Source organism: Microcaecilia unicolor, chromosome 2, assembly GCF_901765095.1.
Source record: "Microcaecilia unicolor chromosome 2, aMicUni1.1, whole genome shotgun sequence".
NCBI classification, from domain to species: domain Eukaryota; kingdom Metazoa; phylum Chordata; class Amphibia; order Gymnophiona; family Siphonopidae; genus Microcaecilia; species Microcaecilia unicolor.
The window spans coordinates 433,801,784-433,816,612 of NC_044032.1; the positions used below are offsets into that span (position 1 = coordinate 433,801,784).

A 14,829-nucleotide genomic window follows, 5' to 3' on the forward strand; every position below is an offset into this window, starting at 1 on the left:
TCCCCCACACACGTCCAGAACCTCTCCCTTCCCTTCAGCCGGCTCCCCTTTGTCTTCCTCACCTCCCCCCCCCCCCCCCCCCCCCCACACGTTCAGAACCTCTCCCCCACACACATCCAGAACCTCTCCCTTCCTTCAGCCGGCTCCCCTTTGTCTTCCTCACCCCCACACATGTCCAGAACCTCTCCCTTCCCCCACACACGTCCAAAACCTCTCCCTTCCCTTCAGCCCGCTCCCCTTTGTCTTCCTCACCTCCCCCCCACACGTCCAGAACCTCTCCCTTCCCCCACACACGTCCAGAACCTCTCCCTTCCCTTCAGCCCACTCCCCTTTGTCTTCCTGACCCCCCACAAACGTCCAGAACCTCTCCCTTCCCCCACACACGTCCAGAACCTCTCCCTTCCCTTCAGCCCGCTCCCCTTTGTCTTCCTCACCTCCCCCCCACATGTCCAGAACCTGTCCCTTCCCCCACACACGTCCAGAACCTCTCCCTTCCCTTCAGCCCGCTCCCCTTTGTCTTCCTCACTTCCCCCACACACGTCCAGAACCTCTCCCTTCCCTTCAGCCCACTCCCCTTTGTCTTCCTGACCCCCCACAAATGTCCAGAACCTCTCCCTTCCCCCACACACGTCCAGAACCTCTCCCTTCCCTTCAGCCCGCTCCCCTTTGTCTTCCTCACCTCCCCCCCACATGTCCAGAACCTCTCCCTTCCCCCACACACGTCCAGAACCTCTCCCTTCCCTTCAGCCCGCTCCCCTTTGTCTTCCTGACCCCCCACAAACGTCCAGAACCTCTCCCTTCCCCCACACACGTCCAGAACCTCTCCCTTCCCCCACACATGTCCAGAACCTCTCCCTTCCCCCACACACGTCCAGAACCTCTCCCTTCCCTTCAGCCCGCTCCCCTTTGTCTTCCTCACCTCCCCCCCACATGTCCAGAACCTGTCCCTTCCCCCACACACGTCCAGAACCTCTCCCTTCCCTTCAGCCCGCTCCCCTTTGTCTTCCTCACCTCCCCCCCCACATGTCCAGAACCTCTCCCTTCCCCCACACACGTCCAGAACCTCTCCCTTCCCTTCAGCCCGCTCCCCTTTGTCTTCCTCACCTCCCCCCCACATGTCCAGAACCTCTCCCTTCCCTTCAGCCAGCTCCCCTTTGTCTTCCTGACCCCCCACAAACGTCCAGAACCTCTCCCTTCCCCCACACACGTCCAGAACCTCTCCCTTCCCTTCAGCCGGCTCCCCTTTGTCTTCCTCACCTCCCCCCCACACGTCCAGAACCTCTCCCTTCCCTTCAGCCCGCTCCCCTGTGTCTTCCTCACCCCCCCACACGTCCAGAACCTCGCCCTTCCCACACACACGTCCAGAACCTCTCCCTTCCCTTCATCCCCCTCCCCTTGCAGGGCGAGCAGACCACTGTCTTCCTCACCCGCTCCCACCCCCGCCGCAGCGCTTGTATTCGACGATATCGGCGCTGCCTCCTCCACCTCACAGTCTCCGTCTCTCCCCCCCCCCCCTCCCCCCCGTGGCAGTGCTTACAATTTGCTACCGGCGCTACCTGACACCACAGACGCGGAGCCGACGACCTGCTCCAGGACCTTCCCTCTGCCGCGTGCGTTCTTCTGCCCTGCGTAAACAGGAAGTTGAATCAGCGCGGCAGAGGGATGGCCCCGCCCCCGGAGCAGGATGTTGCGCCGTGTCAGTCAGCTGTCAGGCAGTGCCGGTAGCAAATCGCAAGCTGCCATGGGAGTGGGAGACGGACTCTCGGAGACTGTGAGGTAGAGGAGGCAGTGCCGATAGCGTTGAAGACAAGCACTACGGCGGGGGTGGGAGAGGGTGAGGAGACACGGTGGCATTTGGGTGGGCCTGACTAAAAACTGGGTGGGCCTGGGCCCATCCAGGCCCACCCGTAGCTACGCCCCTGGTGCCCGCATTTACCTTTGATCATCAGGACCTGAGTTTGTAGGTTCCTGGATGGGGCTAGGCACATGGTTTGAAAATTACCCCATAAACGTGATCATCTCTGGGAAGAGGTGACTAAAGTCTCCAGAAACAAAAAATGAGGTTTTAATGACTTCTGTTAGAACAAACAATTTGTAATACAAACCCAAACCCCATCCTTTTATGTGAAATATAGTCACAGAAGTTCAAACGTGTTTGATTTATTCTTACTGTACACCGCCTTGAATGAATTCCTTCAAAAAGGTGGTAAATAAATGCTAATAAATAAAATTAACTTTTGCAGACTGCTTATGGACCCATGACATGAAACATCTGGCATTCTCAACATTTTGGATTTGCTACTTTGGTCACCTTTTCCAAGAGACGGTCAAAAATGTGGCACCCCAACATAATAGCCTTGTAACAAAATAGCCCTTGACAAAATGGCCTCTCCCACAAAATAACCCTAGACAAAATAGCCCCATAGAAAAAAATAACACATCACAAAAAAAGATGATAAACTAGAAGTGAAATCTTCACTGATAAAGGCGCCTACCAGCTTTGCATTGTATAAAGCATATATAAATAAACAAAATTCTATAGCTGCCAACTGGTATTCATGATCTGTTCTGCTCTTTAAGGAAACTATTCTTTCATCAACATGCTAATTAAAAAATAAAACAACAATATTGTCGTCATTTTCATAGCCTTACCAACCTTATCCTTTTTGACAAGGTAAGATTATTAGGAAAAAATGCAGTGCCACATTCTAGGCAGCCTAATCAGGTCCTTTTGTCAGGGGGCTAATTTGTCAAGGGCTATATTTTGGGCAGGCTGTTTTGACAGTGGCTGTTATGTAAGGGGCTTTTTTGTTGGGGGCCATTTTGTCGGGGCTGTTGTGACCGGGTACCCAAAAATTCGCTATCTGCAACACACACTTGCAACATGTTAGATCTTGAGAAAATATTAATCTTCAGTGAAGCCACTCTGTCTTGCAATGAGAATGGGATTGGAAGTGGGTATTTAATGAATAATTTAAATTCCCTGATATCGAAATCTCCAAATGTTTAATTTTATAATCAGTCTCACTTATTGCTTCAGTGAAAAGTATTTCGCATTGCATATGTAAGACTGTGGTTTGACTTTGGAGTTAAGCTTCTGCTTCCCATGCTGATTGGGGTTGTTGAGGCAGTGTTCACAGCCCCTGATGGGAAAATGCCTTGGTCATCACTCAACTGTAACACCTAGTGATCAGACTTAGATATGTATTCCAGAGGGAGTTGCTGTTTGTGGCCTGTGATCAGGGCTGAGTTGGAGGAAGGATATGAAAGCAGGAGAAAAAAATAATTAGACAAACAGATGTAAAAATATTTTTCCATCTCTGAGAGCAAAGGCTTAAATTTATGGTCTCCATTTACTAAAGTAAGGTAATGGTAACTCCATAAAAATATCCATTATTAGTAAATAGGACCTGTTGCATAAAATATGGGACCTGCATTATTGCATAGTAACACGGTAACATCCTATATAATAATTTGCACCTCCAACATTCTACGTCTGGATGCCTGGGTTCATAACATCCATTCCCACTCATTGCCCTGCCCTCGTATCAAAACATAATGACGTCAGAGGGCAGAACAATGAGGGGGAAGGGAACGCCGGAGGTGAGATGATATCAGGAGGCGGGACATCGATGGGAGGGAGGAAGGGGAGGGCAGGGCAGAGGAGAATTGGTGGACATGGATGGGATGAGAGGACAGTCATAGGCACCACGTATAAGAGGCTTGGGGAAGCTAAGCCTCCCCAGCCCAGCCATGACCTTCCCCTGGCTGCTGCCCCCCCCCCCCCCCCCCCCCAAACACAGGGCTGCCTGGCGCAGCAGCGCTGCAGCCAGGCAGCTGTCGGTCCCTCCGCTCCTTCCTGCCCTCAGTTCCCCAGTCGACAGCCCTCCTCTCTGTTCCTCCCCCCCCCCCTGCACGTGTTTAACCCTTTTACTTTCAGGCGCAGTGACAGCAGTGAAGAGGACAACACAGCGGGCTCACCTCCAGCTTCGCCCTTCCCTCACACAGTGTCCCGCCTTCTGCGATGATGCATTTTCTGTTTCTGCGAGGGCAGCATACTGTGTGAGGGAAGGGAGAAGCTGTGTTGTCCTCTTCACTGCCGTAGCTGTGCCTGAAAGTAAAAGGGTTAAACGCATGCGGGGGGGGGGAGGAATGGAGAGGAGGGCTATAAGGGAGCTGAGAGAGGGCATGGAGAATCGCTGGACATGGATGGGAGGGCAGGGGGAGAAAAGAGATGGCTGGAATTGGAGAGGAGGGCAGGGGGAGAAGAGATTGCTTGACAGGAGGGGAGGGCAGGGGGAGAGAAGAGATCGCTGTGCAGGAGGGGAGGGCAGGGGAGAGAGGAGAATTGCTGGACATGGATGGATGGGGAGGGGAGGGCAGGGGAGAGGAGAATTGCTGGACATGGATGGATGGAGAGGGTAGGGAAGAGGAGAATTGCTGGACATGGATGGAGGGGGCAGGGGAGGGAGCAAATTTGCTGGATATGGATGGATGGAGGAGAGGGCAGGAGAGAATGGAGAGTTGCTGGACATGGATGGATGGAGGGGAAGGCAGGGGAGAGAGGAGAATTGCTGGACGTGGATGACTGCTGAGTAAGTATGACCAGATTTGAGGTTTTTTCCTCGTGTTTTATAATATGTATTTGTTTGAATTCTGAGTGCTGGATTCTTCTGTCGTTTATTATTCGTTGTTGGATTGTTTGGAATCTTAGCTTTTTCTCTACTCTAAGTAGTACATTGTACTACTGTTGTACCTGGACAGGGTTAAGTGACTTGCCCAGGGTCAGATGAAGCTGTAGAGGGAATTTAACTTAGTTCCCCAGGATCTCAACCCACTGCTGACCATCAGGCAGCAGCAGGAATGTAATCCAGTTCCCCAGGTTTATGACCTACTGCACTAACCATTAGGCCACTCCACCACTCAGCTTTGTATATTGGCCTACCACGGGGAGGGGGGGGGGGGAGAGAGAGCGCTGTTTTCATATGCTGTTTTAGGTTTCCAGCTCAGTTGGTTCCAAAGCTGGAATCTGGCATTAAGCTTTTATTTACTGGTAGGGATTTTCCTGCTATTTCTCAGCCTCTTCTCACCTTACTGTAGTCCAGTCATTGCTGTGCAGCACTTAGCTGAGATCCATCCACTGGAATTCATTCTGAAAACCTGTTATTATGGTCCCTAAACCAGCCGACTAGGTGTTTCCACTACTTGATGACTGGGATCCCCTTCCTTCTAGAGGCTATAATTGCCACTTGTGCAGCATCACAAGCCAAGGCCAATTGAGTTGGGGTTCAAACCCTGCCCCTGCTCTGGATCTAAAAAGAGCTGATGTGCAAAACTACAGTCTAATGAAAAGCTGTCTATTTTAAGGTTGCCTGGAGATTCAAGAACAAGGTTGGGCTTCATTACATTTGACAGCACAGTTCACTTCTACAACCTGCAAGAAGGGTTATCCCAGCCCCAGATGCTGATTGTATCAGACATTGACGGTAAGTGGCATAAACAATAGACAGTTGTGTATAGCCCATGTATAGTGTGCTTGAAAATTTGAAACAGAGAATTCAACAAGTATTACAAGATCTTTGCAGCTAAAATGATGAAAGAAAACCAGCTAAAATATTAACCTGCAGCGCTGCTTACATGTGGTAGTGCTTTAGAAATGATAAATTGTAGTAGTAAATTATATAGAGTAGTGTAGTAAAACCTGTAGAATTATTTAACTCTCAAATTTATGGTTGTACTAAAAACTAATTATAGGTGCTTCACTAGAAGTAGCAAAATAGTACACATAGTGAGAGATGGGAACAATATAACTGAAGTAGGTGAAACTCTCAGAACTCTACTGTATTAATTCAGCTTTTACTACTAATAGGATTTTGATATTTTCCCCCCTCTGGATATCAAGAAATCTAAGCTGCTTGTACAAAATGCCATGAACTTTGACTGTCCCTTAAGGGAGAGGATTAAAATTGAGATAAACTGAGGAAATCCTTATTTGCATATGGAGCCATGGTCAAATTCTGATCCCCAGTTCCTTAGCGTTATGTAGTTATAAGCAGAAGTTGTATCTTTTAAATGACTGCTCTATTGTTTCCTGAAGTATAACACTCTGATCTGTTCTTTTAGCAGTTGTGGCTCATGTCTGTCTCAGATTCTCCATTGTTAATTTTCTTAAAACTTTTTACTTACTGACTAAACTAATTTTGACTGTTTCATCTGGGTATTTTGGAAGTTGTAGGAGGTTTGACCCAAAAGTTTCTTCATGATCCATTGTACTTCTAGTGCAGTCAGAACCATGACGAGAAACTGGTGCCATGAAACTTCATTTACATTACCCTAGGGATAACACAGCTGTTCTAAACTGCAACCAATCAATATGACTTTTATTCAGTGCAATAACTGTGGTGCCTTTCTCCTAAGACAAACAATGTGAAGGCTCAGAGTTTGCCCCATATGTTTGCAACTATCTGCTATCAAGCTCAAAGAATTGGCTGCAATTAAAAACACTTCCAGGACTACACAGCATCCAATCAGTTTACCTCCACTGACATAGATTAAAACAACCCAAAAATAAGTGAACTACAGTAAGCTCAGGTAGATTGACTTGTGATGGGGCATCCACCTGCCAAGTTGTTGACAATGCAAAATTCTTTTGCAACACTGGAGCATTATGATACTCAAGAAATCTGAACTGAAGTTGAACTAGAGACTAAGCATCTAACTCAGGTGCCAGTGATCAGTTCCTCGCACTGTTCCCAAACAGCGCTGTAACATTACCACCGGAACAGCATGGGGAAAGGTCGCCCTTATGATCATCGCTAATAACATGCAAATATTAGGTGCATTATATTAGCATTAATCAAAGGGGACCTGTAGAAGAATTTGTAATAGGCTGCGCATTTGATTTGCTATTCTCTAAACATCTTACAAAGTATTACAGGCAAAAAATTTAACAGTAATTAGAGAGAATTAAGTCTTTAATTACTCACCCACTCACAGCATCAGATATCTGTTGTAAAGTTATAACAGACTTACAAAATCTAACATCAGTACCTCTGGTAATTATAAGTAATTAGACTAATTATATAAAGAAGAGAAAAACAAGGAAAGAAAGTTTGTTCCTCATACAAAGGTCACAGAAATGAGAGAATGAAAGAATGAACGAAAGATTCTTAGATATAGAGAATTAGTTTCTACGGAGGGGGGAGAGCAACCCCTTCGAGAAAAACAATACCTCTTCTCAGTAAATTACTTTTGTAACAGGATATACCAGGTATCCCAGTTTCCTTAGCAATGGTGACCAGCCAGAAATTCTTGCATGTGGCTGATAGGAAAGGGGGGGGGGGGGGGGGGGCTTGATATACCGCCTTTCTGTGTTTTGTTTTGGGTTTTTTGTTTTGTAACTACATTCAAAGTGGTTTACATAGTATATACAGATACTTATTCGTACCTGGGGCAATGGAGGGTTAAGTGACTTGGCCAAATTCACAAGGAGCTGCAGTGGGAATCGAACCCAGTTCCTCAGGATCAGAGTCCGCCGCACTAACCACTAGGCTACCCCTCCACTAGAGAAGGGGGATGGGAAATCATGCAGCATACCTGAAGTAGAACTTCATAGCTTATAGCTAAAAATTATAGACAGATTGTGCTTGGGCATGCGCTCTGGCACAGTCCTCCTGCAGAAGAGGTTTGACAGGTCCGGGCTTTTTTCCTGGATCTGTCAAACCTAAAGCCCTGATGGTCTTGTGGACCTCCATACCCCCACCCCACCATACCCCCACCCCACCAACCACAAGGGTCTGGAGGTCCAGTGGACCCCCGGACCCCCTCCGTCACGATCCACCCCCCATACATAAACACTTCCCTCATGACCCACCCCACCAAACACAAGACCTGGAGTTCTGGTGTACCTCCAGAGCCCTCACACCCCTCTGCGGCACTCCACTGTTTACCCTCCTCCATAGAGAGAAATGGCCATTTAACCCTACCTTATGTTTTCTGTTCAATTACCAATTCTTAATCCACAACAGAACATTGCCTCCTGTCCCATGACTCTAATTTTCTCAGGAGTCTCTCATGAGGAACTTTGTCAAAAGCTTTCTGAAAATCTAGATACACTACATCAGCCAGCTCACTTTTATTCACATGTTTATTCACGCCTTCAAACAAATTAAGCAATTTGGTGAGGCAAGACTTCCTTTGGCCATGCTGACTGTCCCATTAAACCATGTTTGTCTATGTGTTGTATAATTTTATTCTTTATAATACTTGCCACTATTTTGTCCTGCACTAAAGTCAAGCTTACCGGTCTGTAATTTCCCAGATCACCTCTGGAATCCTTTTTAAAAATTGGCGTTACATTGGCCACCCTCTAGTCTTCAGGTACTGTGGACAATTTTAACGACAGGTTACATATTGCTAACAGCAGATCAGCAATTTCATGTTCTTTCAGTACCCTAGGGTGTGTGTTATCTGGTCCAGGTGATGTATAACTCTTCAATTTGTCAGTTTGGCTCCATACATCTTCCAGGTTCACCAAGATTTCTTTCAGTTCCTCCGCATCGTTACTCTTGAAAACCATTTCTGGTACAGGTAGATCTCTTATGTCTTCTTCCATAAAGTACAAAGCAAAGAATTCATTCAGTTTCTCCACTTGTCCTTGTCCTCCCTGAGTGCCCCTTTTGCTGCTTCATGATCTAAAGGTCCCATAGATTCCCTCACAGGCTTTCTGCTTCTGATATACCTGAAAAGGTTGTTACTGTAAGTCTTTTGCCTTTGCAGCAAGTTTCTCTTTATATTCTCTTTTAGCCACAATTATCAATGTTTTGCATCTAACTTGCTATGCTTATGTTGCTTCTTATTTTCCATCTGGTCTGCTCCTCCAAGGCGGTGTTTTTAAATAACGTTCATGCTTGATTTAAAGTGCTAACCTTTGAAGCCAAACCTTTTAACTTCTTTTCAACCATTTTATCATAGTTATCCTTTCAAAAATTAAATGTTGCTACAATAGATTCTGTTATGACTTCACTCCAAATATTAGCTCAGATTGGATCATTATGATCACTTTTTCCCAGCGGACCCAATACTGTTACCTCTTGTACTGTGCCTTGTATTCCACTAAAGACTAGATATAAAATATCTTCCCCTCTAGTTGGTTCCTGGACTAGTTGCTCCAATAAGCAGTCATTTATTATGTCTAGCTTTCCGAGCCAATGTTGGGGTAATTGAAATCACCCATTATTATACAGTTGCCCAATTTGCTAGCTTTCTTAATTTCTGTAAAGATTTCTTCATTTGCCTGTTCTTTCTGTCCTGGTGAATGGTAGTACAGCCCTACCAGTACTCTTCTTCCCTTCACACATGGAGTTTCTATCCATAAGGATTCCATGCTGCTGTTTCATGTAGAATGTTTATTCCCTCTTTAACATATAGCTCAACCTCCACCCTCCTCCTATTTGATCCACTCTGTCTTTGCGATATAATTTGTACCCTGTTAACACAGTGTCCAATTGATTGCCTTCCTTCCAACAGGTCTCTGAGATGCTTATCTACCTCTTCATTTAGTGCTGCATATTCCAACTCTCCCATCTTATTTTTTAGGCTTCTAGCATTTGTATACAGACTTTTCAAATTTGTGTGTTTTCCTTACATCTGCAAGCTGCTTACAAGTTGACAGGAATAATTTGCATCCTTTGCACTCCCCTTAAACACTACTGGCTTTTTTCACTATTGTTGAAATTTCTCTATTGGTATTCTCTAAATGTCCTGTTTCAGTAGTGTCCTTCAAGGATATTCCACGCTGAACCATGCATTCCTGGGTGACTGTCAGCTTCCCCCACCCACATTTTAGTTTAAAAGTTGCTCTATCTGCTTTTTAAATGTTAGTGCCAGCAGCCTGGTTCCATCCTGGTTAAAGTGGAGTTCATCCTTTTGGAAGAGGCTCCCCCTTTCCCAGAATGTTGCCCATTTCCTAACAAATTTAAATCTCTCATCCCTGCACCATTGTCTTAACCACACATTGAGACTTTGGAGCTCTGCCTGCCTCTTGGGTTCTGCATGTAAAACAGGGAGCGTTTGTGAAAATGCTACTCTGGAGGATCTGGATTTCAGCTTTCTACCTAAAAGCCTAAATTTGGCTTCCAGAACCTCCCACCCACATTTTCCTATAACTTTGGTACCCACATGTATCAAGACAGCAGTCTCCTCCCCTGCATAATCAAATTCCTATCTAGGTGGTGCGTGAAGTCTGCCACCTTCGCACCAAGTAGACAGGTGACCAGGTAATTCTCACGTCCACCAGCCACCCAGCTATCTTCATGCTTAACGATTGAACCACTGATTACAACAGCAGTTCTAACCCTTTCCTCCTGGACAGAAGCTCCTGGAGACACATTCTTGGTGTGAGAGGATATTGCATCCGCTGGTGGGTAGATCCTGGCTTCAGGATTAGTTCCTACTGGAGGTGGGACTTCTCTACAACATCTGTGTAGGTCTCCTCTATGTACCTCTTGTATTTCCCTCAGCTCCTCCAAGTCTGCTACTCTAGCCTCAAGACTGCGAACTTGTTCGCTGAGAACTAGGAGTTAAAGGCAGACGTAGGCTTTGTTGCTATCAGAAAGGCATGGTTTAATGATACACAACCATACATGGCCGAAAAGGTGGAAGAATAGCACTGTGTGTGAAGAACAGTATAAAAGCAGCTGAAATATTGGCAACTGGGGAAAGGAGGGAAGCACTATGGATCATCTTGGAGAGAGAAGATGGAAACTTTGTTCACACGGGTGTCATCTACAGATCTCCAATACAAACGGCAAAGCTGGACAAAGATTTAGTTGTAGATATCCAAAGTCTGGAAATGAAAAGGGAGGTGCTGTTGCTGGAGGATTTCAAACAAAAAGGAGACAGTCCCGTACAAAAAAATAGAACGCTCAGTAGGGAAAGCACTTATACCGATAATTTCCTTTTGAGAATTGTTTAACCCTCAACAACACACTTGTGTTTAGAGTCATTCAGGAAGTTGTGCCGAACACAGCATTGTGTTAAGACCCTTTTCTGAACTCCTATTGTTGGCAATTTTTTTTTAATGTGTAGACATGTTGACTTATTTTTTTTAATTATTTTTCTTATAATTAACTTTGTGTGTGTCATTCTTTGACTCCATTGTTTCTTTTTCCACTTTTTTGTTGTTCCTCTCCTACTCCCTTTTCTTTTGCTGGAAGATTTCAGCCTGCCAGACATGGATTGGAGTGTTTCATGTGCAGAATCCGAAAGAAGTAGAGAAATAATGGATTCCTTTCAAAGAGCTCTTGGGCAAATGGTGACAGAACTCACCAGAGAAGGGACAATGCTGAATCTTGTGCTTACAAATGGGAAAAAGGTGTCTGGGTGATTGCCCCCTGGGCAGTAGTGATCATTACGTGGAATGGTTCGATTTAGGACCTAAAGTGGAGTGTAGACACACAAAACGCAAAGGCCTGGATTTCAAACATGCTGACTTCAGTAAAATGAGGGAGTACCTGAAGAAAGAGCTAGCAGGATGGGAGGATATAAGAGAAGTGGAAAGCCAGTGGCCCAAGCTGAAAGGAGCAATAAAAAATGGCAATGGAAAAGGAAACCTATATGGTTCACCAAATAAGTGTCTGAAGGAATAAAGGCAAAATAGGTGACATGAAATACAGAAGAATTCAAAAAGAAAAATATAGAAAATAATACCACATAAAACGTAAAGAAATGATGCGAGAAGTTCAGTTGGCAAAAATAAAAATGGCTAGAGACACATAGAGAAGTGAAAAAATGTTTTCAGGAGAGAAAGAAAGAAGGCTAGAAATGTAATTGTGAGATTGAAAGCGGCTGAGAACTGGTATGTGGTGGCTGGTGAAGAAAAGGTGAACATACTAAACAAATACTTCTGTGTTCATGGAAGAAAATCCTGGAGAAAGACTTCTGTCAACTGACAAAGGTATATGTGAAAATGGCACCATTCATGGAAGAAAGAGTTTTTTTTGTTTTGTTTTGTTTTTAATTAACAACTGGAAAATCAAAGTGGACAAAGCCAGATAAGATGCACCTAAGGATATTGAAGGATCTCAATGAGGTTGTGGAGGGTCCTCTTAAAGATTTGTATAACAGATCCTTGGGGACAGGAAATTCCATGTGATTAGAAAAGGAGTAGATGTGATCCCTCTCCACAAAAATTGTGACAGAAGTGGGAAACTATAGGCTGATAAGCCAAAAATCAGTGATTGGAAAAATAATGAAGGCACTGCTGAAGGAAAGGATAGTACAGTTCTTGGAATCCAACGGTTTACAATATCTGAGGCAACATGGTTTTACCAAAGAAAAATCGTGTCAGATAAATCTGATTTTTTTCTCTGGGTGACCAGAAAACTAGATTGAGAGCATTCACTAGATGTGGTCTATTTGGATTTTAGCATAACCTTTGATATAGTTCTTCATAGAAAGCTCACACAGGAATTTTTTCACAAAAAGGTTGGTGGATGTCCTCCCAGGGGAGGTTGTGAAGACAGAAACTGTGGCAAGATTCAAGAATTTGTATATAGAAAAAAGATGGAATCCAATTAAATCAAAACTTAAATTACCTCATAACTGGAGTGAGCTTTGATGGCAGTTTTAGTGGTTGGGAAGTAAAACCATTGCTGGGCAAAATTCTACAGACTAGGTCCCGAAAACGGCAAAGACAGATCAGGATCAAGACTGTGGTGGGTTTCAACAGCAACTGCAGTAGTTGGGAAGTAGAATCAGTACTGGGTAAACGTCTATGATCTGTGCCCCAAAATTGGCAGGGAAAGTATGCCAGTGTTTGATCAAGAACTACTACTACTTATTTCTAAAGTGCTACTAGACATACGCAGCGCTGTAAACTTGAATATGAAGAGACAGTCCCTGCTCGACAGAGCTTACAATCTAATTAGGACAGACAGAACAAACAAGAGATAAGGGAATATTAAAGTGAGGATGATAAAATAAGGTTTCTGAACAAAGTGAATAAGGGTTAGGAGTTAAAAGCAGCATCAAAAAGGTGGGCTTTTAGCTTAGATTTGAAGATGGCCAGAGATGAAGCTTGACCTGTTTAGAGTGCCAGATGCAACTCTGGCCACCTTGTTGGGCAAATTGGATGGACCATGCAGATCTTTATCTGCCAGCATTTGCTCTGTTACTATGATTTTTTTCTTTATTTTTATGAGCATGCCAAACTGCACTTAGGCATTGCAGTTAACAGTCCTATGACTGTTTTTTGGAACCTAGCTAATGTGAATACAAAATTTGGCCATTAAGTGTTGCCTCGTTCTCCCAACCTCCACAGCCTTTCCAGACCCACAAGAAGGCCTGGGAATTGGAACACCTAACCCTGGAATCAAAACCAAGTCCCCCATATTGTGGTACATAGTACTTACTAATCTTGCTAACACGAGGGAAAGACCTCAATACACCCGAACGCTGACTTAAAATCTATCGTCTTTCTCTGGGGTTGTGATGGTCATCATTGGTCTTAAAACCTCGTAATGTATTTTTTAAAAAATGTTTTAATTTGTTTTTATTTATTGAATTTTAGTCCTTAATATAAAACATATCCTTATTTCTTATATATTTGTTTGTTTTTTTTTACTGCAGATAACTTTCATTTATTATATATTTCAAAATCACTTTATGTTAATCTCATTTCTAAAAGAAAAAGAGTGTTAGCTAAGTGCTTGACATTTTTTTCTTTTAGAAATGAGATTAACATAAAGTGATTTTGAAATGTATAATAAATGAGTTATCGGCAGTAAAAAAAACTGAAACAAATATATAAGAAATAAGTATATGTTTTATATTAAGGACTAAAATAAAAACAGATTTAAAAAACTTTTAAAAATACATTACGAGGTTTTAAGACCAATGATGACCATCAAAACCCCAGTGAAAGATGCTAGATTTTAAGTCGGCTTTCGGGTGTATTGAGGTCTTTCCCTCGTGTTAGCAAGATTAGTAAGATGTATCTTGCATCAATACTGGACTCTTCAACATTTTGTCTAATTTGATTTTTTAGAGCCACAGTCATCTTTCTCTTTTTTATTACTGGGTACATAGTACTTGCCACTAGGCTGACCCAAGTGACAGGGTAGCCTAGTAACTGGTTGGAGCAGTTGGATGCGAACCAGGTTCAAATCCCAGTACTCCTTATGTTGCTCCTTAAGAATGTGCATTTTAAACCTCCATTACATGAAGTACAAAATTGGGGCATATTAATAAGTCACATGTTTAGGAAATAATGGGCCTTAAGGAGCCCATGTTATGTATTTATATGTTAACTTGCATGAACACATTAATGAGTGAATGAGGTGTTATAATTGGGTACAGTAAGTAATTTCCTGCACAAAAAGTGTTACAATCTTACATTGAGCTTGAATTTGGAAAGGCAAGTATATAAATCCTTCTTGTCATACAAACACCACAAGTTGAATTTTGCTTCACAAATCCTTTAGTTTCATCAGTTTGTAAGTTGGGTGTTAAATATGTTTACTTTTACTGAGGACAGGCAGGATATGACTTTACTGATAGGGACATCATCCAACAGAGCTCTGTAAAATGAGTAAAGCAACTAGATCTTGGAGTTTGTAGAGCTTTCCAGTATGGTCATTGGTTCATGTTCCACATTGGTGGCATTGCATGGTATCACTTCTGTTCTTTTTTTCTTCCAAGGAGCCCTTCAGATATGTCTGAACTGTGGTCTTTTTCCATTGCGAGTGTAACTCTTTGCTCATTATTCAGCATTTGTTCAGCTCAGTACCCATTTTGTTGGATAAGTTTTCAGTTGTTCGTTTTTCATTT

At 43.8% G+C, this 14,829-nt stretch overlaps 1 protein-coding gene across 4 annotated transcripts in view; it reads left to right on the plus strand.

Moving 5' to 3' along the window:
* The window catches only part of SEC24B (SEC24 homolog B, COPII coat complex component), a 277,839-nt gene that overhangs the window by 145,785 nt on the left and 117,225 nt on the right, over window positions 1–14,829 (plus strand). For all 4 annotated transcript variants that reach the window (XM_030190801.1, XM_030190802.1, XM_030190803.1 and 1 more), the window contains one exon: window positions 5,368–5,486. In XM_030190801.1, coding sequence (XP_030046661.1) covers window positions 5,368–5,486 — 119 coding nt within the window. The remainder of the gene's footprint in view (window positions 1–5,367; window positions 5,487–14,829) is intronic.